Below are 25,172 nucleotides of genomic sequence, written 5' to 3'. Positions count from 1 at the left end.
TAAATGACTAAAAACTGCAGCAAATAGAACAAGTGGGGAATCACTGTAATATGTTTTATTTTTAGGTCCCATATATCTGATTGGCTGCCAGTTATGTAGTAAACTGTCAAAAGTGGAAAGACGAGTTTTGACTCTAGGAATGGAGTGTTTAATGATCATGAATGGCTTTGAGTTCAAACTGCTGGTCTCTGGGAAGTGAATTATCACTTCCGACAGCTCATTACAGACCGACAAACAGAGCTGGAACCCAGACACTCAAACAGGAGTTTGCTGCTTTTTTTTTTTTCCTGTCCCATTTGTGATGAGAAGCCCTCGCATTTTTTATAAACAAAAAGACCCGTCTTCTCTTACCTTGAAACACTTTCCTGTATCCGAGCCTGGGCTTGGGTGTGTGGGCTTGAATCAAATGTGTGTTATGAACTCATGAGATAAAACTGAATCAAATGATTTGGAGGTAGGATTATCCTGTCTCAGGTTCAGTCGAATAGCACCCAACCTTCATCTGACAAACCATGACCACACCTGAGGCCCCTCAGCCAATCACAGCCACACACCTGATTCAGCCTAGTTCCCCTCTCAGTGCCGCTGGACTGGGTGTGTAACAGAAGAGATCATTTGGTTTGAGCCTTGTTTGGGAATCTGACAATCCTTTACTGCCATCTAGTGGATGGTAACATGCTAGGCTTCTGAAGAAAACAAATGCTCTTCCGCACAAGATTTTTTAAACGTATTAGTCATTAACTCTAGCAGACAAATATTCTGGTTTCTTCTGAGTGCACAATTTGCACTCAGAATTGCTTGAAGTCCTGCCATTTCATCCTTTTTCACAAGTTCTTTGGACATTGAACAGTCTTTTTTGGACATTGAATGTCTTCTTCTAATCTGAATTAGGGCAGAATGATCTGGCAAAATAGTCAAAGGAATTAAGATGTTTTGCCCATGCCATAACTTAAAGGTTCACAAATGTTTTGGTCTAGTTACCATTCTTAGCGAACCATGCACAAAAAAATGTGCTTTCATAGTTTTAGATCTTTTTTTGATAATTTAAGGTACAGTCTAGTATTAACTGAATCTGAGTACAAACTGAATTAAGTTTGAATCAAGGCCTCACAGTGAACTCTGCAGGCAGGTGTATGAGACAAACCAGGCTGTGGGACCAAAATAAATATTTAATTTTGTTTAATTATAATAATGTATAATTATATTCCGTGTGGTTAAGTAATTATGTATGAATAATTTACTGATTAAGTCAACCAGACTGTGATACAGATTTGAAATACTGCTTGATTTAATCTCCCTCAATCAGTCAGTCTTAACAAACGAATCATATAACAACATAAAAAACAAAAGCAACTGTACACGCAACCATCTATAAAAAATTAAACCCCTTTATTGTGTTCTCTTATACAAAAGAAATACAAAAAAGAAACATTGACACCAGGCGACTGTACGGGGGAGGGATGGGCGGACGACGGGAGGCAGGACGAGGGCCAGACAGGGCAGGCAGGACGGTGAGAGCCGGACAAATGGATCTGACAAACCAACAGACGTCGTGATGGATGAGGGAGGAGGAAAACAGAACGCATAGTCCTATCCCGACCTCTCCCTCTGTGCCCTGTTGGAGGGAGAGAGGGAGGGAGGAGAAGAAAGAGGGAGGGAGGGAGAGAGGGAGGAGGGAGGGAGGGAGAGAGGGAGGAGGGAGAAGAAGGAGGGAGGGAGGGAGAGAGGGAGGAGGGAGGCTACTTCAGGGCAGCTCAGTCTTATCCGCCACTTCGGCGTGGTGGCCCCCCACCACCTCGGATCCCCCTGGGGCCAACAACGTCCTCCTGTTGTAGTGGTGGTGCCCCTTCATGATGCCCGAGTTGTTGTTGTCGTTGAGGATCTGCTTCTGTTTCTGCCGGTTGAGCGACTGGACCAGGCCCAGCACCACGGCGGCCAGCGAGTACTGGCCCGTGAGCTTGCGGGGCTGCATGATGAGCGGGTTGGGCTGCACGCGTCCCAGCAGGTAGTGGGTGCGGATCTTGCCCTCCTGCTCGCTGATGCCCTTGACGTAGATCTCGCCGCGGTACTCGAAGGCGAAGCCGCGCTCCTTCAGGATCAGGTAGGTGTCCTCGGGCACCTGGATCTTGCCGCTCACCCCTGTGCTGTCCATGCGGCTCGACAAGTTCACCGTCTTCCCCCAGATGTCGTACTGCGGCTTCTTGGCGCCGATCACCCCGGCAACCACCGAGCCGTGGGCCATGCCTGTGGACAGGGAGGCGGGAGAGGGGTCAAAGGGTGAGTTGTGATGACGTGAGTCAGAGGGCTGAGCGGTTGGGGTATCGGGCTGCTAATCGGAAAGAAATCAACCCCTGGTTGAATCAAAATGACGTTGTGTCCTTGGGCAAGGCACTTCAACCTACTTGCCTCGGGGGGAATGTCCCTGTACTTACTGTAAGTCGCTCTGGATAAGAGCGTCTGCTAAATGACTAAATGTACAGTAAATGGACATTTCTGTTCTGTTATCTGACTTAAGACAGGAAGTAGTTGTGATGTTTTTGTTGCGCTGACTGGTGCAGACTGCTACTTGGCTCTAACCATGGAACAACTCTTAAAACTCTTAAAACTGTTCCCTTCTGATCCTTGATGTTCCTTCTGTACTATCTGTGTGCATGTTGCTTTGGATGAAGGCGCTAAATGAATCTAATGTAAAAGTGAAGCGTTTTATGGAGGGAAAGGGTGTGACAGGCACGGAGGGATTTCTGTGGCTCCACCTAGTGGTGAACTGTCATCACTACAACCCGGCGGCCAACTGCATCCACAGACGAGACGTCACGTCTAAATCATGAATCTGCCGTCTGCATCCCTTCTCTCATGATCCCACACGCTACGTCCAAAGTTTAAAAGCAGCTGGAATGAACAACGGTTTTGAAGGATTGGTTTCTCAATGAGGCCTAAGGGTGGAGAGGTCTTACCGATCCGTAGTTCAAAGTTGTTGAAGGAGTGCTTGTTGATCTCCTGGATGCTCTCGTTGAGGGCGATGGCAAAGTCAGCCAGGGCACATAGGTGTCCCCATTTGTCCTCGCACTGCTGTGGGACGAGAGGACAAGAGGACCACAGTTAGGTGCTACCACCACAGAGAACTCAACCAGGTTGACGTCGCCGAGACAACATGGAATCGGGTCCCCGGAACGACAACAGGACGAGAGGGGCCGTTGTCACGGCAACCCTTAGCTACTACACCGTCTGAGGGTACGGAGATGATGGACCCCTCGCCGCCCGCCAAATAATACGTCTGCAGTCAAACAGTGATTGCTTGCCAGACTGCATGCAGGACTTTTCAATATCAATGTGTTCAGATGTCGGAAATCTGTTTAAGGGTTGTATTATGTTATATGGTCATATATTTTCTTCAACAAATGTAAAATGTTTAAATGCATTAATTATTAATATATTGACTAGTAAAAAAAATACAGCCAACTTTTTAAAGATATACTTTCTGACAGTATGACAGTAAATGCAGTATGAGCGGTTATCCGGTGAGCTACCGGGGTGGAGTGCCACCTGCCTGCCTACCTGTTTCTCTGGTGACAGGCCGGACACGGCCATGTAGGTGCTGCCGATGGTCTTGATCTTCTCAATGTCCTGGAAGCGTTCCTCTCCAAGCAGCTTCGGAGGGAGACGGAGACACAGAACACAGCTTTGTTAACCCAACAGGAAACACTTTTTTTATATTTTATATTTGTATGAATGAATATTAAATAGTGTTTTTTTTCATGTAATAAACATATTTTATATAGCCCGTGCTAATCAACAGAAGTTGTAACAAAGTAATAAAAGAAGTAAATATTGAAATATGGAAACAGGCACATTTTTTGGCGAACGAACGATCCAGTCTCAACGACGTTTACTGTCCTATCAAAGCATAGCCCTTCATATAAAGCACAAGGTCATGGTGGAAAAGGCACGTCTATTCCTATCCAGAAGAAGCGTTTGAGGAAAGTGAGCCGTTCCGCCCACAGCCACTATCTGCGACCCCATCTGGACTGTCTCTGGGCCTGGCCTGCTATGGTGACATTGACAATGTCTCTGAATAACACAATTCCAGGAACGTAGACCATGGATTGCTCTCTCTACCCACACAAAGGTAATGTAGATACTATCTTGAGAACAAAATTGTTCGCCGTCTGGTTCTTTTTGTAAGAAGGTCAAATTCAAATTGGAATATTTTAATCAAATATTTATCACTTTCGTGGTGTCATTTTTCTTTCTTTTTTTATGTTAAAGAAGAGATAAATTGGCGAAAACAGATCCATGGCCATGTTGTATAGGAGTGTGAACACATAATACAAGAGGGATATCAGACTGTGTCCTGCTAAGCACCGTCATCAATCACAGATGATTTGACATCCATTCCAGTGCAAGATAAAGTATTTGTTGGAGAAGATGTGGCACTGCTCATCTGTCATGGTTCACAGGAATTCATAAAGCATTCACTGAGCTACGACAAACAGCTATATAAGCACTAATATTAATACTTTAATAATAACAGTATCTAAGTGACCAGAATTTGTTTTGTGGTTGAAAACAATGTCCCTTCAGACACTTTCTACCTATGACATCTCACCACACTTTACAACAGCCACACATTGTATTTGCTGCACAGTTTGAAAATATGCAGAATGTGTGTCAAATAAGTGTTTTAGGTGTGTCAGAATTTGCAAAAGCGGGAAGCCATTGGTCCCCATGATTCGCCATTGGTACTGATGACATCATCATCGTCATGTAATCATTGAGCAGGAAATTTTATCGGAAGCAACACAAAGGTGGAGGGAAGGGGATTGGAACCCAACACCTCTAGATGAAATGCATAAAAACGCTCTACCGCCGAGCTAATCCCATCCCACCGGTAACAGTAGAATACGGAGCTTCTCACCTCGTCAAAGTCTGCGATGATCTCGTTGAGGAGCCTGAGACACTCCACTCCCTGGTTGTTCATCTCCGTTTGAGAGTAGAAGTCAGCGAATCCCGGGATGGAGGCAAACATCACGCCCACGGCGTCGTACGACTGAGAGTACAGCTCCTGAAGGAACACGGAACACGGGGTCTGAGCTTGGAGATGCACACTCTAACATCTGAACAAAATCAGCAGACGGTTTTCTTTTTTTGGGGGGGGGGGGGAGGGTGTTGTTGTGCAGCATTAAGCAGACGATGTATCTTAGCGCTGTTTTGGTTGATTTATGTTGCGTAGGAGTTTACGCAGTGTGTAAATGCAGTGCATTCCACTGACGTGAGTGGTGTTAAGTTAGTGTCTGTTGACGGGGGGACATCCAGTTGAGGGTGCTAAGGGCTTGGTGATCACAGCTTCACACCTCCCTGTCCCAACTGGCCCCATGGCAGAACAGCGACTAGCAGAGAGAGTGCTGCAGTTTCATTAGAATTTACCACTAAGGGGCAGTGTTGTCTTGTTCTCATGAGCAGAAGGTTCTCTTCGGTCTGGAGAGAGCTGATTAAAACAGCAGCTCTGAGTTTACAGTGGCTTAAGTAACCCTACCTTCATTGGTTATTCATGTGTTAGGCGATAGTTCAAACTTCCAAACTCGTTTAATAATTCTACAGAAGTAACCGATGTATATCTGGGAAAAGGCTTGTTGGCAGCCTGGCAACAATTGTTTTTCGAGATACTGACATGAATTAATCATTCAGTTGCTGCGCTTTGCTCTTGTGAACAGATTTTCCAAACTTGTATAATTGATCTACATGCAAACCAGTCAACCACTTTCTTTGCTGCTTCTCTGTAGCAATCTTCCTATTGAGATCATCATCACTACTCAATCAATACTAACAAATTAACTTATTATGCCAAATGGCTGAAACAGATATATAACCCAGACGTATCATGCTGTAGGTACTTAATCATCAGCTAAGTACAGTAAAAACACACAGCTACAGTAAAAGAGCCCTTTTGGGTAATCTCTCGAGTGAAAAGCGAAAGGGTCCGTACCAGAGTCAGTTACGTACTGGCTTATCTCAGGCACCTTTCACCAACCCCCGTCTCTGAACCCCGTTGGTTCACTCTGAATCTACGTCTTCCTGGGACCCGGTGAATGAGTCACTGCCTGAGCTGGCAAGGGACAGTCACTGTCGAGGGTCAATGACAAGCCTTTTGTCCACAACTGTCCTTGTGCGACTCCTCATTATCGACTCCTTGAGTCTTCCAGCGCCTCTCGAACAATGGTGACTAACCTATGAATTATGGATGCTACGAGCACGGCGTAAATATCAGTCTGCTCCCATGCCTTTTCCTAATTAAAATGGCACGATTAAAAATGTATCCATTAGGATTGCCTAAGCCCTAATCACTGTCTCCATTATTAATCAGTGGGTTTATTTTCCCCCACTTTGGATGCCAAACATGCCCAGAGGCTAGGGGAGTCAAGAGTTTGGCATTAACACCTTCAACACCTTCAACAGCACAGAAGCATCGGGAAATGAATGGATGAATAAAGGGTGGATAAAATGGGTGGGTGAAATGCGAGTTCAACGGATACCTCATTGGGTTCAACATTGGTTGTATAAAAGCAAGTACTTTGGAAAACATTGCGAGGGATGAAGAAAAAAAATTAAAAAGTTCCTTTCAAAGTTTCATTTCATTCACAACATTTAAAGTGACTCATAGACAGTGACAGAAAGTCGACTGACGTGTTCGGTTTTCTGTCTGACAACATGTTATTATCATCGAATTAAACCGCATGCATGCAAAGTAAATACAAAAAGATTACAAAAACGCCTCCTGTTTTAGAAAGTTTTCCATCCGACTGGTTTTCCTCTCTCTGCACACCATGAATGCAGATGGTTATTTTCTACCCTCTCTTCCCGGTTTCTCGTTGAAATTGTCGGAAAAGCAATTACAGATCCCTTTGTGGCTGGAACACGGACCTTTATGAAACAGTGTAATGAACAGGGGGGTAATTGTGGTTCTTTTCCAGTCAAAAGGACATCTAACACATCATTTTGAGTGGATGAAGCGCGTGTATGAAGAACAGTGTGTCTTTGACAAAACAAACAACGAATCCAGCAAAACAGTACGTTGAATCCATTCCCCCCCCCCAACAACCGTCCGATGTCAATAGGTAAATAAATACTACAGCTTTATCTGAGGGACTTCAAGCAATCAACAGACACACACATCTTTTAAGAGCTCACTGTTGAGGTCACGGCCTTCATATGAGAACAGACGGCAAGTTTGTGTATACTCCACGACGACCACATGGCTTGAGCGCTTAACTTATACGGTCACTGTTTACATTTCAAAACAGAGCAGCTCTCAGGGGCAATGGAAAGTACAGCACGTGTAGTAGGAAACATTTTCAGACTCTGCCAAAGGAAAAAAAAGGCATCCCAAACCTCGTTATCCCGATCCTTTTCCAGGAAGTGTCGGGCAACGTGACTAGGCAGAATGTTCCGGAGCATGTTCTCGTTGTGTTCTCTCAGCTCCTTCATCTCGTTGATCTCCTCCTTGGCCTGGACACGCCACAGGAAGTCCAGACGAGCTGTGTACTCCAGCTGAGGGGACATGGAGACAGCACACTGTGATTGGCTGAGGACAGCAGGGAGACAGCACACTGTGATTGGCTGGGGGACATGGAGACAGCACACTGTAATTGGCTGAGGAAAGCAGGGAGACAGCACACTGTAATTGGCTGGGGGACATGGAGACAGCACACTGTAATTGGCTGAGGAAAGCAGGGAGACAGCACACTGTGATTGGCTGAGGGAAGCAGGGAAACAGCACACTGTGATTGGCTGAGGGAAGCAGGGAGACAGCACACTGTGATTGGCTGGGGGACATGGAGACAGCACACTGTAATTGGCTGAGGAAAGCAGGGAGACAGCACACTGTGATTGGCTGAGGGAAGCAGGGAAACAGCACACTGTGATTGGCTGAGGGAAGCAGGGAGACAGCACACTGTGATTGGCTGGGGGACATGGAGACAGCACACTGTAATTGGCTGAGGAAAGCAGGGAGACAGCACACTGTGATTGGCTGAGGGAAGCAGGGAAACAGCACACTGTGATTGGCTGAGGGAAGCAGGGAGACAGCACTCTGTGATTGGCTGAGGGAAGCAGGGAAACAGCACAACGTGATTGGCTGAGGGAAACAGGGAGACAGCACACTGTGATTGGCTGAGGGAAGCAGGGAAACAGCACACTGTGATTGGCTGAGGGAAGCAGGGAGACAGCACTCTGTGATTGGCTGAGGGAAGCAGGGAAACAGCACAACGTGATTGGCTGAGGGAAACAGGGAGACAGCACACTGTGATTGGCTGAGGGAAGCAGGGAAACAGCACAATGTGATTGGCTGAGGGAAGCAGGGAGACAGCACACTGTGATTGGCTGAGGGACGCACCTCAAAGAGTTACAGCAGTTAATACGGCTTATCTTAAAACATTACAGCTTGGCGCTTTGAGTGCAAGAAAGGCGCATTTACAAATAAAACACGTTATTATTTTTGTCTGCACCCCTTTTGAAATGGTGTTAGGTCAACCAGGAAATTCAATTGTTAAACAGGTGCTTAGATGTCGAATGAATGGAAAACTTTGAGAATCTTTTGATTTGTTGAGGGGGAATAAACATCGGTCTATGAAAAAACGTTCTGACGAGGAACACTAATTGCTTTTCTGGATGAACAATTAATGCAGTGTAATTTGCATACATTAGTGACAAACATAAATCTAAACTATTAAGATGGATGGAAAAACTTTTTATTATTCAAAACCCGGATATTGACAATTAATTTCCAAGCACTCAATTCGGCTTCAAAACCATCCGAGGCCATAACCACTGAGCAACAGTTTCACCATTAATCTTGGTATCAATTAGGCCCAAATAATGCTAGTGAATATAGCACTTCAATCTAATTTGCTAGTTTCCTAATTAAGAATGCAAATCCCAGAGGCTAAATTGGCATTAAGATGATGAGATGCCGACCACTGGAATACATGGCCCCATAGTAATGTGTAAACCCCCATTAGGAATAAACAATAATCTCTGGAGGCTTTCACTAATGGCTGCTAATTCATTTCTTTTCTTTATTTATTTTGTAACTACTTTTAATCCTTTGAGCTGTAAATTACGGCAGAGACAATTATTACATATCAAATATTTTTACATCTACATCACTGCAGTGCAACTTTACATCTTTGTTCAATTACTTTCTATAGCCGCTAAGAAACAAGTTTTTTTTTTTTTTTTTTACATGCGTGAATCCAAATGGAAAGATTTCTCTCTCAGGGCCTCATTTACTAACATTGCGACCGCAGTTAAATCTGCGCCTTTGCCCAACCGCAAATAGCGCAGGGTGTATTTCTGCATTTTGCGTGGTATTTATCAAACCAAAACCTTGTCGGGCAATCAGCGCCTTACTCTGCCCTTTAGCACGCCATTAAAAGACGGGAGAAATAACTATTTTACGCCTGAAATGGGCGCAATCCTGTTAGTGAATGAGGCCCTCAGTGTCTTTTGCATATAAATGCTTTATCTAAAGCAGATAAACCTGAATTATCTCAGTTCATTGTGCACCCATGTTACTAAAAATCAATAGAGTGTCTTAGACAAACAGTTGAACCACCCAAGTCTAAAAAAAAGCTGTACTTCAAACTAGTGCTAGTATCAACACCACTCTAATTTGGCATTCGTCTTCTATGGAATTGACTTACCAGTAACTGGCACATTAACAACACAAAGATTGTCAAGCAAAGGGTATTCTGGCATGAATGCCAATTAACCTTGCAGAAACAGTACAGCTAATCAATAATGTGTTTTCTTGCACCAAAATACAAGTTCAAGTTGCAAGACAACACACAACAAAATACACAAACACCCGCACATACAACCACACACACACAAGATTTACTCCCTTCCATGGTGCGCACACGCACACGCACACACACAACCTGAGAGCAGGCAAAATGTCAAGGTTGTTGGTTGACGCACTCAAAGCAAGAACACTCAGGAGCATGGTCAGTCACGATCATACACATCAAATGCATTATTGTCATAAATAAGAGGCCCTGTTGCTATGGTGATGAGAAAAAGGAAACCTGTGGCTTTGAAAGGCGGCAAATCAAGAAAAATTGTGCACAGAATCTCGTTCACTACACTACAGTACACCACAGTACAGTACAGTACACTACAGTATACTACAGCTATTATGGGCACATGGATTCTTTTTGCGTGAGAGATTTACGACGAAAACACAACAATTGTTTTATCTACAGACTAGAAATGTTATGAATCAAAACCAGACTCCAGAACAGAGACATTATAAAGTGTCTTGCCTTTGCTGAACCGCCAAAATGTTATTCCTTATAGACAATTTGATTTAAAAAAAAGAACGCCTAAATTTTAAAACATTACATTTCAAAAGTCATTTTTGTAAAGGCGTGATTGGGATGCAAAGGAGAGTGGATCGTTTGCGTGGAAAAATGGAGCATTGATGAAACACCCAGAAGTGAAATCAGCTCTGGCATTGTGAACATGCTTATTATGCTTTGGTCTGAGGTCTTTGTGCATACGATATCAAGCTAGCTAATTACAGTGGCATAACAAGGCCGGTCCATTTAAAAGCACTTTTCTCACATGCACCAATGATTTTGTGGCGTTTCCTAGTCAACTGTGAAACCCTTTAAGGTATTGAAAGATAATTAATTAGCATGTGTCATATGATAAAACTGTACTGCTCTGAAAACCGAAAAGAAACTGATTCTTAGTCACGGAGAGGAAATCTGTAGAACATTTTCAATACAGACTTTGAAAGGTAACTGCAACCACACAGTATAAGTTGTCCCTTAAATATTTTTTTTCTCTCCTTTTCACAATGGTTTCCCTGTACAGAGAACAAAGACACCAAAACACAAGTTTCCAGATCCAACGGCAAGAATCCCTGAAGCTTTGACATAAAGACAAAAAAAACTACAAAACCCCCCACTAAGAAACCTCTACTACACAACCATTCAGTCTCGGATGCAATTGGATGACTTCAAATGAGATATTTTTATATCGGCTACAAAGGACGTTCAATTACACCTTTCTCCGCTCTATCTCCGACCAGGGGCGGACCTCGTGAACCCCTTGATCAAAGGTAGCCATTCAGGAGAAAAACAGCTTGAAATCCCAGCTTGTCCTTGATCACAGCCAACCACTCTTGATACTCCGGGAGAGACCAGCCTCTGAGTCACTAGGGACTACCCCTTTACCTCAGGTTGTACTTATACCTACAGTTTTCATCTTAAATTATTAAATGGCTACCCGCAATAAAACCACGGTAGCTACTATATATATATCAGCCTCTCTCAAAAGCTCTTCTGAGCTTGACAATAACCCATTCATCCATCGTCCACATCTAAAACATGCCGGGGGTTCCGAGGATCAGGATCGAGAAAGATTGATATTTATAGCACGTGTTTGAACCGCTCAGTAGATATACGCACTACTAGGATGTAGGATCGTGTGAAGAGGACAGATGAGGGGGGAGAGGGGCAGCAGCAGGGACGGAGAGAGCAGCTAACAGACTGACGGCCCTTCTGCCTCTCAACCAACAAGCCAGATGTTTGAGGCCGTGGTAGCAGTGGGTCATTCCAGGAAGTGGTCTTTCGCGGAGGAAGAAGGGGCGAGACAGGGGAGGGGTCCTTGGGGCGAGTGGATGTCTTCACCCGTAAGTATATTTTATATATTTAGTCATTTAGCAGACGCTCTTATCCAGAGCGACTTACAGTAAGTACAGGAACATTCCCCCCGAGGCAAGTAGGGTGAAGTGCCTTGCCCAAAGACACAACGTCAGTTGGCACGGCCGGGATTCGATCTAGCAACCTTCTGATTACTAGCCCGATTCCCTAACCACTCAGCCACCTGACTCCTGATGTAAGTTACATCCCTACCTTCAGGTGAAGGTTACATGGTTACATCATGTAACCCTGGTAGGCAAAGCAAGGTTTTATGTCTGTGAGATGAATAAAAGCACCAAAAGCAGTTTTCACCTGCTGTCCATGGTAGAACACAGCCAGAAGAAACATAGCCATCAGCAGCAACGACGTCTCTTTGGTCCCCAGGAAGTTTCTGTAAAAATAAATTTAAAATTCTGTTAGACATACTACAGCTAGTCATCTATATTTATGGAACCAAATACACAGTACACATGACTTAATCTGTTCTCTACGTTGTGTAGTATTCAACTGTTATTCAGAGGTGAATAGTAGGTCAGGCCAGGGAAGGTTTTTCTTCAGTATAGCTGCCTGTTTTTTCCATATAACCTTTAACTCCTGTGTGGGTATACTGTGTGTATTACACATGAATTAGATATGATCACTCTCTGGCACGTGATTGCTCAAAGGGTATAGTACATATACTTATTTATAAGGCCCTTGGATTTTCTGTAGGTTCCTCCATACACTAAAAGGCTAAAGGTCAAAGTGTTCCCCACCATCGCTCTCATGACCTCCATTACAAGAAAATGGAGTCTCCAACATTTTTAGAACAAATAGAAAAGGTCATCTTGGCTTCCGGACATTTTCTGAAGCCCCTTAAGATGAGAGCAACAAGCTTGTGAGGACTGAAAACACTCGGCTGTTACTCTGACCTTGCCTTGCCACAGAGTAGACAGAGACTATGCCAACAGTATGCATATATGGGTGTGTCTACTGTGTGTGTATATATATATATATATATATATATATATATATATATATATATATATATATACACAGTAGACATACGTATATATACTGTATATATATACAAATGTGTGTGTGCTGTCGTTTTATGTGTATGCATACAGTCTCCACATGTGTGGAGCATGTGTGTTGGTACTGTATATGTGTACGTGTGTGTGTATGTGTGTGTGTATGTGTGTGTGTGTGTGTGTGTGTGTATGTGTGTGTGTGTGTATGTGTGTGTATATGTGTGTGTGTATGTGTGTGTGTGTGTATGTGTGTGTGTATGTGTGTGTGTATGTGTGTGTGTATATGTGTGTGTGTGCAAGGGTCACTGCTGTGTCCTACTCACTCTGTTTTGTGACGGAAGGTGTCGTAGCGGACAAACAGCGAGGTGTAGAAAGCCTCAGTGAGCAGGGAGTAGATGGCGATCATGACCAACAACACGGCCAGCTTCAAAACAGAGTTGAGCCGCAGGAACACGGCACATGTCACCATGGCCAGCACTCCCGTGAAGACGAAATACTGCAAGACAGGAAGAGGCAGAGCTGGTCAGACAGGAAGAGGCAGAGCTAGTCAGACAGGAAGAGGCAGAGCTGGTCAGACAGGAAGAGGCAGAGCTGGTTAGACAGGAAGAGGCAGAGCTGGTCAGACAGGAAGAGGCAGAGCAGGTCAGACAGGAAGAGGCAGAGCTAGTCAGAAAGGAAGAGGCAGAACTGGTCAGACAGGAAGAGGCAGAGCTGGTCAGAGGCCATGGAAGAGGCAGTGTGGAGACCTACATGCCTCGCTTAGGTAAACAACTGAGATATATTTTGACGATCCGGAAAGTTTCCTTTTCTATTTTGCGAACTCGTTTGTGTAGTTTGAATAGAGCTAACCCCACATCCTCAGTTGTTTACTGGTTCATCAGAAAAACCTAAGCACATAACTGCTGAGAGGGCATAAGAGGATGTCACATGACAATGACAAACCACATTACATAGAGACTTCATCAAATATTATTCAGTCAATGTCTCTCCACCCTCCCAGTTATCGCTCTGGTTGCGTTGAAATGACTCTGGTAAGTCTCAACCGCTACGCCGCGACGGCGCTTTCAAACAGACACTGTACGACATTTTTATTTGATGCCGAAGTTGTTGCTCTATCACAGAAGCTAGGCCTGACAGGGACCCCGGCCCCATCCTTCTCCGTAGTCCTGCTCACAGTCGCGTGCGAGCGATGTCACTCTGATCTCCTCTGGATTGTAAGGATGAAATAAATGCACAGTGGCCTGATTACAGTCCATTGAAGACAGTGGAGAAATAGGAGAGATGTAACTGGAGTGTGCTGTTGTGGGGAGGGAGAAATTTGACTCTTGACCTATTAGAAACTAATGTAATAAACGGCTATGGGTAATCCACCTGACTCGTGTGTCCAGGTGGGTGATATGACCTGAGGATCAGAGAGCAGCACAATGTGTCGACACTATTACAACAAGCATATAAATACACCTTGTTGGCTTGGCTTTTACCTAAGGCATTTCTTTCTCTCTCTTTTCTTTAGAAAATGTTACTTTCATTTCAATCTCAATTCAATTTGGAACTTTACTCAATTATATCCTGTTTTAAAAGTGTTTTTTTTTTTTGCGACCGTATCTTTAGTTTTTATTTCACTCCATGTATGGTAAAGCCCCATGAACTTTGTGAATTTAACATGACTACAATTTCATTAGATTTCAGATTATGAAAGAAGGTCTCCAATTTGAAAGGTGACTGACAAGCATGGGTCTAGTCTATCTACCGCAAACAACAGTATGCCTTTAATCCTGAATCATGTTCACTGATGTAAGGGGCCTGTTTTACTCTGTCTGTAATACTCATTTTGAAAGATGTCAGGTACACATTATATGACATGCCAAACACATACAGCAGTAATGGCGACAGGGTGAAAGAGAAAGAGAGATAGAAAAATAGAGAGAATAAAGAGAGAGAGAGAGAGAGAGAGAGAGTATGGAAAATAAAACATTTAAGGCCAGCTATAAAGTATGTCCAATCCCTGTGGTCCCCGGAGAGAAAAGGGGGAGAGAGAAGGGGGGGATAGCGGGTGAAGGAGAGAGTATGGGGGAGAGAGTGAGAGTATTGAAAATAAAACATTTAAGGCCAGTTATAAAGTATGTCCAACTCTGGGGTAAAACTGTTTTATTAAAAGTTCTTATCAATCCAGGAAGTGCCTCCGATACCTCTGGGTAAAAACAGATGTCAGGGATGGAGGTGGAGGCGTTGAACGTCTGGTTCCTCAGGGTGCTGGGTTTGTCAAAATCGCACCAAAGCTGGGGAGGAGAAACAAGGAGATTCTCATTTATTTTATTATCAAATAGAATCATAGAATCAAGACATGAATAACCATGTACTATCTATATTTCATGGAATGTCAAATACATTTTTCACAAGATGGTTGAGGTCAGAAACCAAAATGTAAGGGCTATGTACTGAATGCATAAAGAGATCCACATTTCTTCATTTAATTCACAGGCCATAAAAGACAAATTTTATCAGATGGACCATATCTGACATTAAATCAAAAAGTCTCACTTTGCTAACTCAAATTGCACTCTTCCTCGCAAAGCAAGAAAACTAAATGCGCATCACGGTACTAATGTACTAGTTATTTCATTAGTGAGGTCACTCGTTATGATGACCTCAATCTTTCTACCACCACCTTCATGTTCTTATCTCTAAGTAAATGAGCACATTTCATATACAGATTATTTTCTCATTGTAAAAGCATCTCTCGGTTATAAAGGGCTCAATGCAATCAATTATCTTTGCAAGACAACAAGCGTGTAATGACCATTTTTCTTGTGCTTTGATGGAAATAATGACTCGCTGTACAAGCAGTGTACTCACATAAAATGGGCACTGGTTTGGAAAAGCAAATGGGGTGAAATCAGGATTTTCTTGCGTGCTTCTGTTACTCACAATCAGTAAAAATCTGCTGCTGCCTTATAGCATGTTCATGTATTTAGTCTTATTATTCATTCATATATATATATATATATGTGCATCTACTGCTAGCCTATATTGTTCTGATGACTGTCACGGGTCTAAGATGTCCTTTCCGCCAGAGTGTGTAACAAACATCTGTTAGCTGTTTGGTTTCTGCGTTTTCCCCAATCATTATATATTCCGTCCTCTGACCTTCACGCGTCAGGGAGAGACTTTGCTACCAATCCCCGAGGCCCAGTTTCCCCAAACACGGACTAAGCCTAGTCCTAAAGTAAGAGGAGCATTTCATCCAAAACCCCTCCAAGCTCCACACTCACAATGTTAATCATGGCTGCTAAGAAGTTGATGAGGATGGATACGAAGATGATGGCATTGCGTGCCATGTAGGTCTCGTTGATCCAGCAGCAGGCCTTACGAAGGACCAACGGCAGACACTTGTAGTCCTCCGCTGTGGTGACCAGGACAAGGCAGCTGTGCAGCACGATGAGCACCGAGAACTGGATCACCATAGTCACCATCCTACAGACCAGACCAATGGACAACAGATAAAGTAGATGTACAGGATTGTCTGAATTGTTTAATAAAAACATTTACATTTATACTTTTTTTAAATGTTTGATCTGTTTTTACTTTGTGATGGTCTGATTTAATGTCATTAGGGCGATGATCTTTTTAAACAAAACGTTTAGACATGGCGCATTTGAACCCTTCGTAGATAATCAGGGCCTCATTTACTAACATTGTGACCGCAGCTTAATCTGCGCTTTTGCCCAACCGCAAATAGCACACGGTGTATTTCCGCATTTTGCGTGGTATTTATCAAACCAGATCCTCGTTGGACAATCAGCGCCTTACTCCGCCCTTTAGTGTTAATTAGCGCGCCGTTAAAAGACGGGAGAAATCGCCTGCATGTTACTGCCACCATGGGTGATTCGAGGAAAAGAAAAAGAAGGTTCAGAACCAATATTCAGAAATATTGGTTCTCAAAGTTAAGCTAACATTAACATGTTACAATGAAGAAACACACCTCTCCTCCCATCTCCTTGTGGCACACGCCCACTTTCCCGTAAACCCTCCCAGCAGCGGTAATCTGTGTTTTTACTCAAGTGCGCTGCCTTTGTCAATACGGTTTTATGTCTTTACCCGCTATTTTACGCCTGTAATGGGCGCAATCCAGTTAGTAAATGAGGCCCTCAGTCTTTTCACCAGGTGGTCTTTCGTTACCTGGCGGAGGGAAGAAGCCCCTGTATGATCGTGATGAAGATGAGGACGATGAAGGCGCACACCAGGTTTGACTTGAACACTTCGTCCCTCATCTGCGAGTACTGCAAGGTTAGGGGGAAGGGAGGATGAGGAGGAGGGAGAGGAGAAGAGAGAGAGCGGTTTAAAGACACACCCGAGGCGGTACGTGACAGGTGCAGCAGTCCACGTCACACAGAGTTCACAGCCACCACAGTCACATGCTACAGTTCCAAACACAAGCGTTAGAGAGAGAGAGAGGAGAGTCAGTGAGCGAGCTAGGGGTTTTGGGAATGAGAAAATCTGAAGAGTGGAAGCTAGAGTTAGCCGGGCGAAAGAATAGATGCAGACTTCCACACAAAGTGACAGCTAGTCCACCAAAGTTGTGGTTGGGATAGAAAATGTTTTTTTAACGTCATTGGTTGTTAGCCATCTCAATCTCAATCTGCTTGAAAATGACAAAGAAACGAATACATGTGTGGTTAGCACAATTAGTGATTTGGTTAGCATTTGCAAAGTTAGCATTAGCTTAGCACTGCTCTAGCCCTGTGACTCTAGTTGATGAGTTACTGGTGTCAACAAACATTTGACAAATCTTAAGTAGTCAACAAATCAATAAAGCTCTTTGACCTTTCACCCTGCGACCCCAGCTGCCCTCTCGCTCTGTCTCTTTCTCAAAGGATGCTGGGAAATTAGCAAGAGGATGCTTCATGTTTGTCATGACTATGCGAAAAAAATAAGAGAGGTCAACAGCAACTGCACTGGACATCGGGCTTCAAAAGTAAACTGAAACGGGTCTTGTTTGAGATGGGCACACAATCAAAGGGAAACAAAGGAAAGGGGGGAGGTTAAAGGTCAACTCAAAAGGTCAACTCAAAAGGTCAACTCAAAAGGTATAGAAAAGTGGCTTCACTTATGGAACAAAAGGAAAAAAACGGATTGGGAAAGAACAAAAACTGCAAAAAAGTTGAACACGTCAACTTTTTCCACAAGACTTTAAAGGATAACGTCCATAACATGGACAGGTGGTTATGAGTAAACTGAAGGGGCTTCTGCTTTCTTGGCAAAGCCAATCAGCATTGCCAAAGACCAACTTATCAACTAACTAGCCTAGAAACACTACTCATACAGTTACATCAGAGGTTATACTTTGAATGGACTACATTGGACATGAGTCACTGAATGTTATTTAGTTATCAATCTCGAATGCTGTTGCCACCTTCATGTGGCCTATGTGACCTGAAACTAACGGTGCTCTTACAAACTGAACATTTTATTTTCTTACAGAATTATTCAGTGTTTATACTTAAGGAGATACTTTCAAAGGTCCATCTTTATATCTATTCAAGTTTGCAAAATAAATCTGATTATTGGTCTTTTTAAAACGTTTACTCAAACATCACAGTAATGAGACTTGTGCAGGCGTTGAGAATATCATTCATTTTGGGGGAAGGGGAGGATAACATGCTTCTATTTTAGTGTGGGAGTTGGCATGTGAAGTACCTTCAGCTTACTCATGGTAAAAAATATATTTTTTTAATGAATTCTTCGGAAGTTGATATCTCAGAGAGAAGATACGGGAAACAAAAGAATCTGTCTAATCCCCAGCTACCTTTTCGTCCAGGCTGGAGTCTTTAAACATCAGAGAGAAAGGCTTGATATGCTCTCTTCTCAATTTATCGCCACTCCGTAAGTCGATGTCACTCTCTATTCGCTTGTTAATTTCCTCAGGACCAGAGTAGACATGCAAAGCTTGTGCGAGATGGTTTGGAAGCAGATTTATTGAATTTCTCGTTAGGACAGCCAGAGTCTAAGGGAAAGCACATGCAGAGTATAAACCTGCTTGTCCCCTCTTCATTCAGATACTAAAACTATTACATACAATACAAACACAAATTAAAAGACAGTAAATACAAATAAAAAATGCAATTTTTGACCCAACAAACAGCTGTGCCCTCCATGCGTTTTCTCCTCCCTCTCTCCCAACACTCTCAGTGCAGACATTAAGGGTGATCAAGACTACTTGCGCACATCTAAAAAAAACAAAAAACAAATATGTAATGAGTCTAAAGAGACATGATATTCATTTACATACAGAAGCGAATAGAAATAAACATTAAAAACTGAAACATTGGCAATGACAAAGCGAACAGACACAAAACAGAAAACTGAATGAGAGAAAAGAGGCAATCAGTTGGCAGCAAAGGCCACAATCAAAACACCCTTAATGATCTTTTGATAATCCTCCGAAACATAAACCATGGGGGAATTTCCAATGCTACTTGACACTGTGGAAAGTGGTGGAACAGTAAACAAGTTTTAATCTAGTCACAGGACAATGTGGTACATCATCTAAGCCTATTCATTAGCCACGTTGCTGTGATGTTATGTAGGGGGTGTGCATAATGACTTCTGTCCGTGACAGCTTGCAGCATGCTGTTGGGACTTGGTGCCTGTGGCACATGACGTGTCTTTCTCTCCTGCTAAACCGATTCAGGAAGTAAGACACATCAAGTGAAAAGGTCACTGAGACATAATAGTATCATTTCACCAAGCGGTTTACGTTAGCCATTCGTGATTAGCTGTTAGCTTTCTGAGAAACCTGAAAAATTAAGAAATGACAATAACCGCAGTGTGCGAAGCCGTAATTTTGGACGACATGTGCAGTCATCTCTAAGTGTGTGTGCGTGTGTGTGACAGTGTGTGTATGTATGTACAAATGTCTCCCTTACTGCCAATCACCATAGTTCTTAAAATCTGCACTTGGACTGAGCTCTTAATGTACCTAAACACATCCAAATTTCTTACGAGCCTGTTACTGTAAAAGTTCATCCTCAGAGTTGTAGTCTTTAAGCTATGTAAAGGACCACACTTGTTTCAGGTTACTTACAGTCTTTTACCTGGCAATCTCTATCCAATCAGTGGCGATCATTACAAAAAGATTTAAAACTCATTTGTGGTCGCTTACGATTTAAACAGCTCAGATTGCATTTCCGTGCACTTAAGTTGCTCCCAGATGAGATGAATTGAAGAAGTGCTTTACCACTTTATTCCAGGAGATATCATTAGACTTCTGGAAACTTTCAGACATAGTTTCCAAAGGTCAAAACCTTCGTTAAATGCTTTCGAATGTAATGATTCATTCAAAGTCGTAAATCCGAAAGGCCAAAATTCTAGTTAAACTAATGTCTCTTTCTTTTGACGCAATCCTTCTTTTCACTTTGCCAGGTTTAAAAGAAAAATGTGACATGTTCTGCCCTGGATGGTTCACCAATGAGAAATAAGCCAGGTTTCTGTTGTGTGTGTCAATGAGTTACATAGCATTTCCTAGCGGCCCTTTATCATCTAAAACAGGGCTTCCCAATCCTGGTCCTCGGGCCTCTCTGCCCTGCATGTTTTAGATGTTTCCTTGTTCCAACACACCTGATTCAAATGAATGGTCATTAGCAGGTTTCTGCATAACTAGATAATGACCCATTCATTGGAATCAAGTGTGTTGGAGCAGGAAAACATCTAAAACAGGGCTTCCCAATCCTGGTCCTCGGGCCTCCCTGCCCTGCATGTTTTAGATGTTTCCCTGCTCCAACACACCTGATTCCAATGAATGGGTCGTTATCTGGTTTTGCAGAAACCTGCTAATGACCATTCAATGCTGTAGTCTCACCACTGGACAACTGCAGCACCCGTATTACAATAAGAAAACATTCCCTGTCCTCTGACTGCATTGAACAGTTGGCTGACTGAAAGGATAAGTGTTTTGTTCTATGCTGGGAAAAAGGAAACAAGTAATTAGATAGAAGATATAAAAGATAGTGTGGGGAAGTCAGACGCTGAGTCATTCGTTCTCAGAGGCGAGCATGTGTGAGAGATCGCTTTCTTCTGAAGCCCGTCTCTGAAGCCTCGGAAGAAGCCGATGTTTGCATTAGAACAGAGGGCTTCGACCCTGTTCCTCAGGGACCCCCTGTCCTACACGTTTTAGATGTTTCCCTGCTCCAACACACCTGATTCAAATGAATGGTCGTTAACCGGCTTCTTCCTAACTAACGACCCATTCATTTGAATCAGGTATGTTGGAGCAGGGGAAACATCTAAATGTGCAGGACAGGGGGTCCCTGAGGACCAGGGTTGAAGACCTCTGCATTTGAACATCATCCCCCAGTGTTCCTCTGGGTCATGCGAGAGCAAAGAGGAGTGAGAGTTAGGCAAGTATCATTCTCCCAACTGTTTCTCGTGGAGAGCAACGCGCCACTCAGAACATAATGCAAATGTTATCTGAGGCAGTTACTACCAGAGGCAACACAATCATCTGACACTGGGACTACTGTTTTGGGACATAAAACATCACATTCTATGGCCGTGGAAGTGCTTGCCAAAGGGTGATTTGAGTGGGATTTTTATGACCGTTAAATGTTTCTACAAATAAGTTTGATCAAGACTTGCCTCTCCACGCTTAAAAGACAAAGAAAGAAAGATGAACAGATCTTGTTTTCACATCTGTCTCTCCACGCTTATTTTACTTTTTTCCTGTAAAAAGTAAAATAAATAACAATAATAATAATATAATAGTATATATATGTATATAATATTGCAGTGCAGGCTGTCATTCTATGTGGTTTCTATATTGATTCAGCCCCCTCCCTCTCCTCCTACTGAATGTCTTTCCCTACTAATCACTCTGCTTGTTTATTCAAGAGGGTCTTCAGTAGCTTCTGCTTCCTGGGCTGCTTCATACCTGCTCTTCAAACCTCAGGTGCACAGATCTCTCTCAGCCTCTGTACCACACCAGGTGTGTTTCTGTGACCGACGTCACCGGCAGCACCGCACACGCAACCTCAAAATGTGCTTCCTATCCTTGTGCCTATTCAACATGTCACCTGTTACTAACCAGGGTAATAATTACAGGGTGTGAAAGAGGCTACTACATTCAGGAGGACAAGTGGCTCCAACCTTAACCCTTTGTCTAAGTGGAGCCCTTGACGCAGAGCACTGGATAGCAGCTCTATTGCGATGTCACAGGTTTGACACAAGTAGGGAATAGGTCCCAGAAATGTAGTCCCAGCAAGGTCTAAACGGCATAGATCCAACTGCAAGAATATGGGCAAGATTAAAATGTCCTGGATGAAATGTACTGGATATCTTGATCCATTGTCAACATGGTTTTGCGTATGCTGTTTAGCAAGAAAGAAAATCCTATTTATTACACTGTATGTGCATAATATTTCTATATCTTGGAATACACTACGTTTACAAATGCATTAGTTATGTAATATACACGTTTCAGTGAAACTACTCAAACAGATATTCAAATGACTTGGGATATATATATATAAAAACAAATCCAGATGGTTGAGTTGGTTGTATCAAGCGAAACGCCTCCGCCCGTTTTTTAAATAAAAACTGTTTTTTATACTGGCGAATCCCAGAAGCCAGACAACATCATGACAGCAGCCCCGGAGAGGATTACAACTCGATAATCCTGGCCAGTCAGCATGAGAGGATCCTGATTTTCTCCTGGATTGGGTTCCTCTCAACTCTCTTTCACCCCCTGGCTGTGTCCCCGGCTGCCGTGACGGCTCTGTCCCCCAGGAGAGAAGCGTTAACCCTGACTAGACAGGCGACGGCGACATGCTGCACGTCTACATGTCAATTCGGAGTAAAAAGACCTGGACTCAGGGGCAGCTTTGCCACCAGGGTAACAATGGCTGCCGGTTTAAAGCTTTGGCATCCTCAGAGACCAGGAACCAGACAACACAAAGAAAGAAAGACAGATCTTGTTTTCAGATCTTTTTCTGGGTACTTTTTGTTTTTGTTTCGTAAATGCAGGCCGTTTCCACAAACAGTGGAAAAACAAGGGGTGCGCCTCTGTTTGAGGGCGTGGAATACATGGCATCACAGGGAGACAGACTTTGAGGCGAAAGCATTTTGACAGCGGCATGCGTCACATCATGCCGGCGGGGAGGAAGTGATGCGTGAGAGTCGGGGGTGGAGACGGAGGCAGACGGAGGACATCAGGAGACCAGGAAGAGGAATCGACTTTCACGACTCCAGGACATCCTGGAAGCAGTGGTCTTTTGGTGACATTTTGGTTTAGGAACATGGTCAGTTTAAAGACAACTGTTTATGCCCTCTCTCATGGTGTGATGATGACCCAAGTTAGATACAAACTTTTCTGTTTTGGGAATCCTTCGATAGGATGTGAAAGACTGTTCTCTTGAAGAAACGAAAGAGAAGTTACTTCACAGTCCCTGACCCTCACACACACACACTCACTTTCTCACAAACACACACATACACACAGACATACACACTAATTTTCTCGGAAACACACACTCACTTTCTCACACGCACACCCACACACACTCCCCTCCTAGATAGCCAGCTCTGACTCACTCCATCATGCTGCTGAACAGTGAATCAGAGAAACAGACAGGATAGCGGGGTGAAACAGGAGAAGTGACAACAAAAAAGACAAATGTTGCGGAGCGTCTTTTGAAATGCAAAAAACGAGCCTTTTCATGCGATAGTCACATGACAGGCGTTCATTGTGCCAAAAACAAAGGCAACAGCACTTATCTGGAACATTCCGCTAAATTCGAATGCATCCACGGTTACATCACACGCTGTGCCTTGACTACGCCTCGACTACGCCTCGACTACGCCTCGACTACGCCTCGACTACGCCTCGACTACGCCTCGACTACGCCTCGACTACGCCTCGACTACGCCTCGACTACGCCTTCAAGGAGCAGTGGCCTTAAGTTCAGACTCTGTTTTTTTGTTGATAAATAGATATATTTTAAAGACATGCCTTTTCCTTTCTTGTTGTGTCACCAAAGAGTCCTTCATTGTGTGGGTCTGACATCTGTGACGACAAGATGGAGATGGAGGAAAACTGCTGGAACATAGGTACTGTACGTTGCAAGAAATATACAGTATACTTTAAAAGTATACTTTGTAATTTTGAAATACCGTATACTGCAGAAATGTACTGTATACTTTAGAATTATACTGATTACTGCAGAAATATACTGTATATTGCAGAAATACATTCTGCAGAAATACTACAACATGCTAAATCTGAGAATGAAATCCCAAGACGTAAAGCCTGTGATGTTAATAACAGTGTAAAGCGGGCTATGTCCTCTGTAGACCAGAGTCAGTAGAGATCTGGCATAAGAACAGAGAAACCAGCCATATAAATCTGTGTTCCAGAACTGGACAGCCAGCAGCACACAACTTCAAAGCACGTCGCCTGAATCTAATCCATGGATGCCGACGTTGTCTGAATGTTAATGACCCGTCGTCATATTTATGTGAGGGTGTGTGTGTGTGTGTGTGTGTGTGTGTGCGCGCATGGGTTTCCGAGCGTGTGTGAAGGCAGGAGTGGGTGTACAGTGATTGATGCAGCTACCGAAAAGCTATTTATTGAGTGCCTAAGACTTTTGCACAGAAAGGAAAAGAAGAACATTCGGACCACATGAATATTTCTGAGTGTGGATGGTTTACATCTGCCTCAAGACTGAAGGCCTAACAGCAAGCTCAAAATAAAATCCTAAAGAGACCACACCTATATCATCACATGGCCGGCAAAACATTCCCTTAAGGATCCTACGCTCCATATTAAGTCATACAACAGAACTTGCTCAATTAACCTTTGACCCCGTGTGAATGAAGGCTTTGTTTGGATCTTCTAATAGTGTCATGGGAGGAACATAATGGCTTTCCATCGAATAGAACATTTCTTTTTAAAGACAGCGTGTGTGAACTTAACGGCAGAAGCAAAAACAACATGTCATTAGCACACCCGTGAAATTATGGCTTCAAAGACTCAACTCACTGTTGCCCTAACTTCACCCTGCCTAGTAACGATAAAGACACACGGTAAATGTTGTTGTCTTTAAGTCTCCACGACGACACAAAGCCACACGGCCAACTTCTGCTCTCACACACTGATGAGGCACACAGACAAACCACAACCGCCAAAGATGTCGCCAAAGATGTCGCCAACAATGCCACAAAGTCCAGGGTTCTCTGCCGGGATAGTGTAGCTCATTGGTTCTCAATCCTGGTCCTAGGGACCCCCTGCCCTGCATGTTTTAGATATTTCCCTGCTCCAACACACCAGATTCAAATAAATGGGCCTGATAACGACCCATTAATTTGAATCAGGTGTGTTTGAGGAGGGAAACGTCTAAAACATGCAGGGCAGGGGGTCCCAAGGACCAGGATTGAGAACCAAAGGTGTAGCTCATTCTCTCCA

General features: G+C 43.5%; 1 protein-coding gene across 2 annotated transcripts in view; it reads right to left on the bottom strand.

Annotated features, from left to right (window-relative positions):
* Nucleotides 1-1,368: 1,368 nt before the first annotated feature.
* Nucleotides 1,369-25,172, bottom strand: part of adcy8 (adenylate cyclase 8 (brain)) — a 45,405-nt gene continuing 21,601 nt past the window's right edge. The window contains exons 8-18 of one of the 2 annotated variants that reach the window (XM_084707492.1): nt 18,525-18,722; nt 16,898-16,998; nt 15,991-16,192; nt 14,908-14,997; nt 13,042-13,214; nt 12,018-12,096; nt 7,387-7,545; nt 4,916-5,062; nt 3,556-3,648; nt 2,955-3,069; nt 1,369-2,244 (exon numbers count right to left, since the gene is read on the bottom strand). In XM_084707492.1, coding sequence (XP_084563618.1) covers nt 1,745-2,244; nt 2,955-3,069; nt 3,556-3,648; nt 4,916-5,062; nt 7,387-7,545; nt 12,018-12,096; nt 13,042-13,214; nt 14,908-14,997; nt 15,991-16,192; nt 16,898-16,998; nt 18,525-18,722 — 1,857 coding nt within the window. In that variant the 3' untranslated portion in view covers nt 1,369-1,744. The remainder of the gene's footprint in view (nt 2,245-2,954; nt 3,070-3,555; nt 3,649-4,915; nt 5,063-7,386; nt 7,546-12,017; nt 12,097-13,041; nt 13,215-14,907; nt 14,998-15,990; nt 16,193-16,897; nt 16,999-18,524; nt 18,723-25,172) is intronic. The other variant, XM_084707493.1, reaches the window with a different exon arrangement.

This window comes from Hypomesus nipponensis, chromosome 10, assembly GCF_054491055.1.
Source record: "Hypomesus nipponensis isolate SF chromosome 10, ASM5449105v1, whole genome shotgun sequence".
Lineage (NCBI taxonomy): Eukaryota > Metazoa > Chordata > Actinopteri > Osmeriformes > Osmeridae > Hypomesus > Hypomesus nipponensis.
Note: the sequence above shows the minus strand (reverse complement) of the source record. Positions and strands in the feature narration are given on the sequence as shown.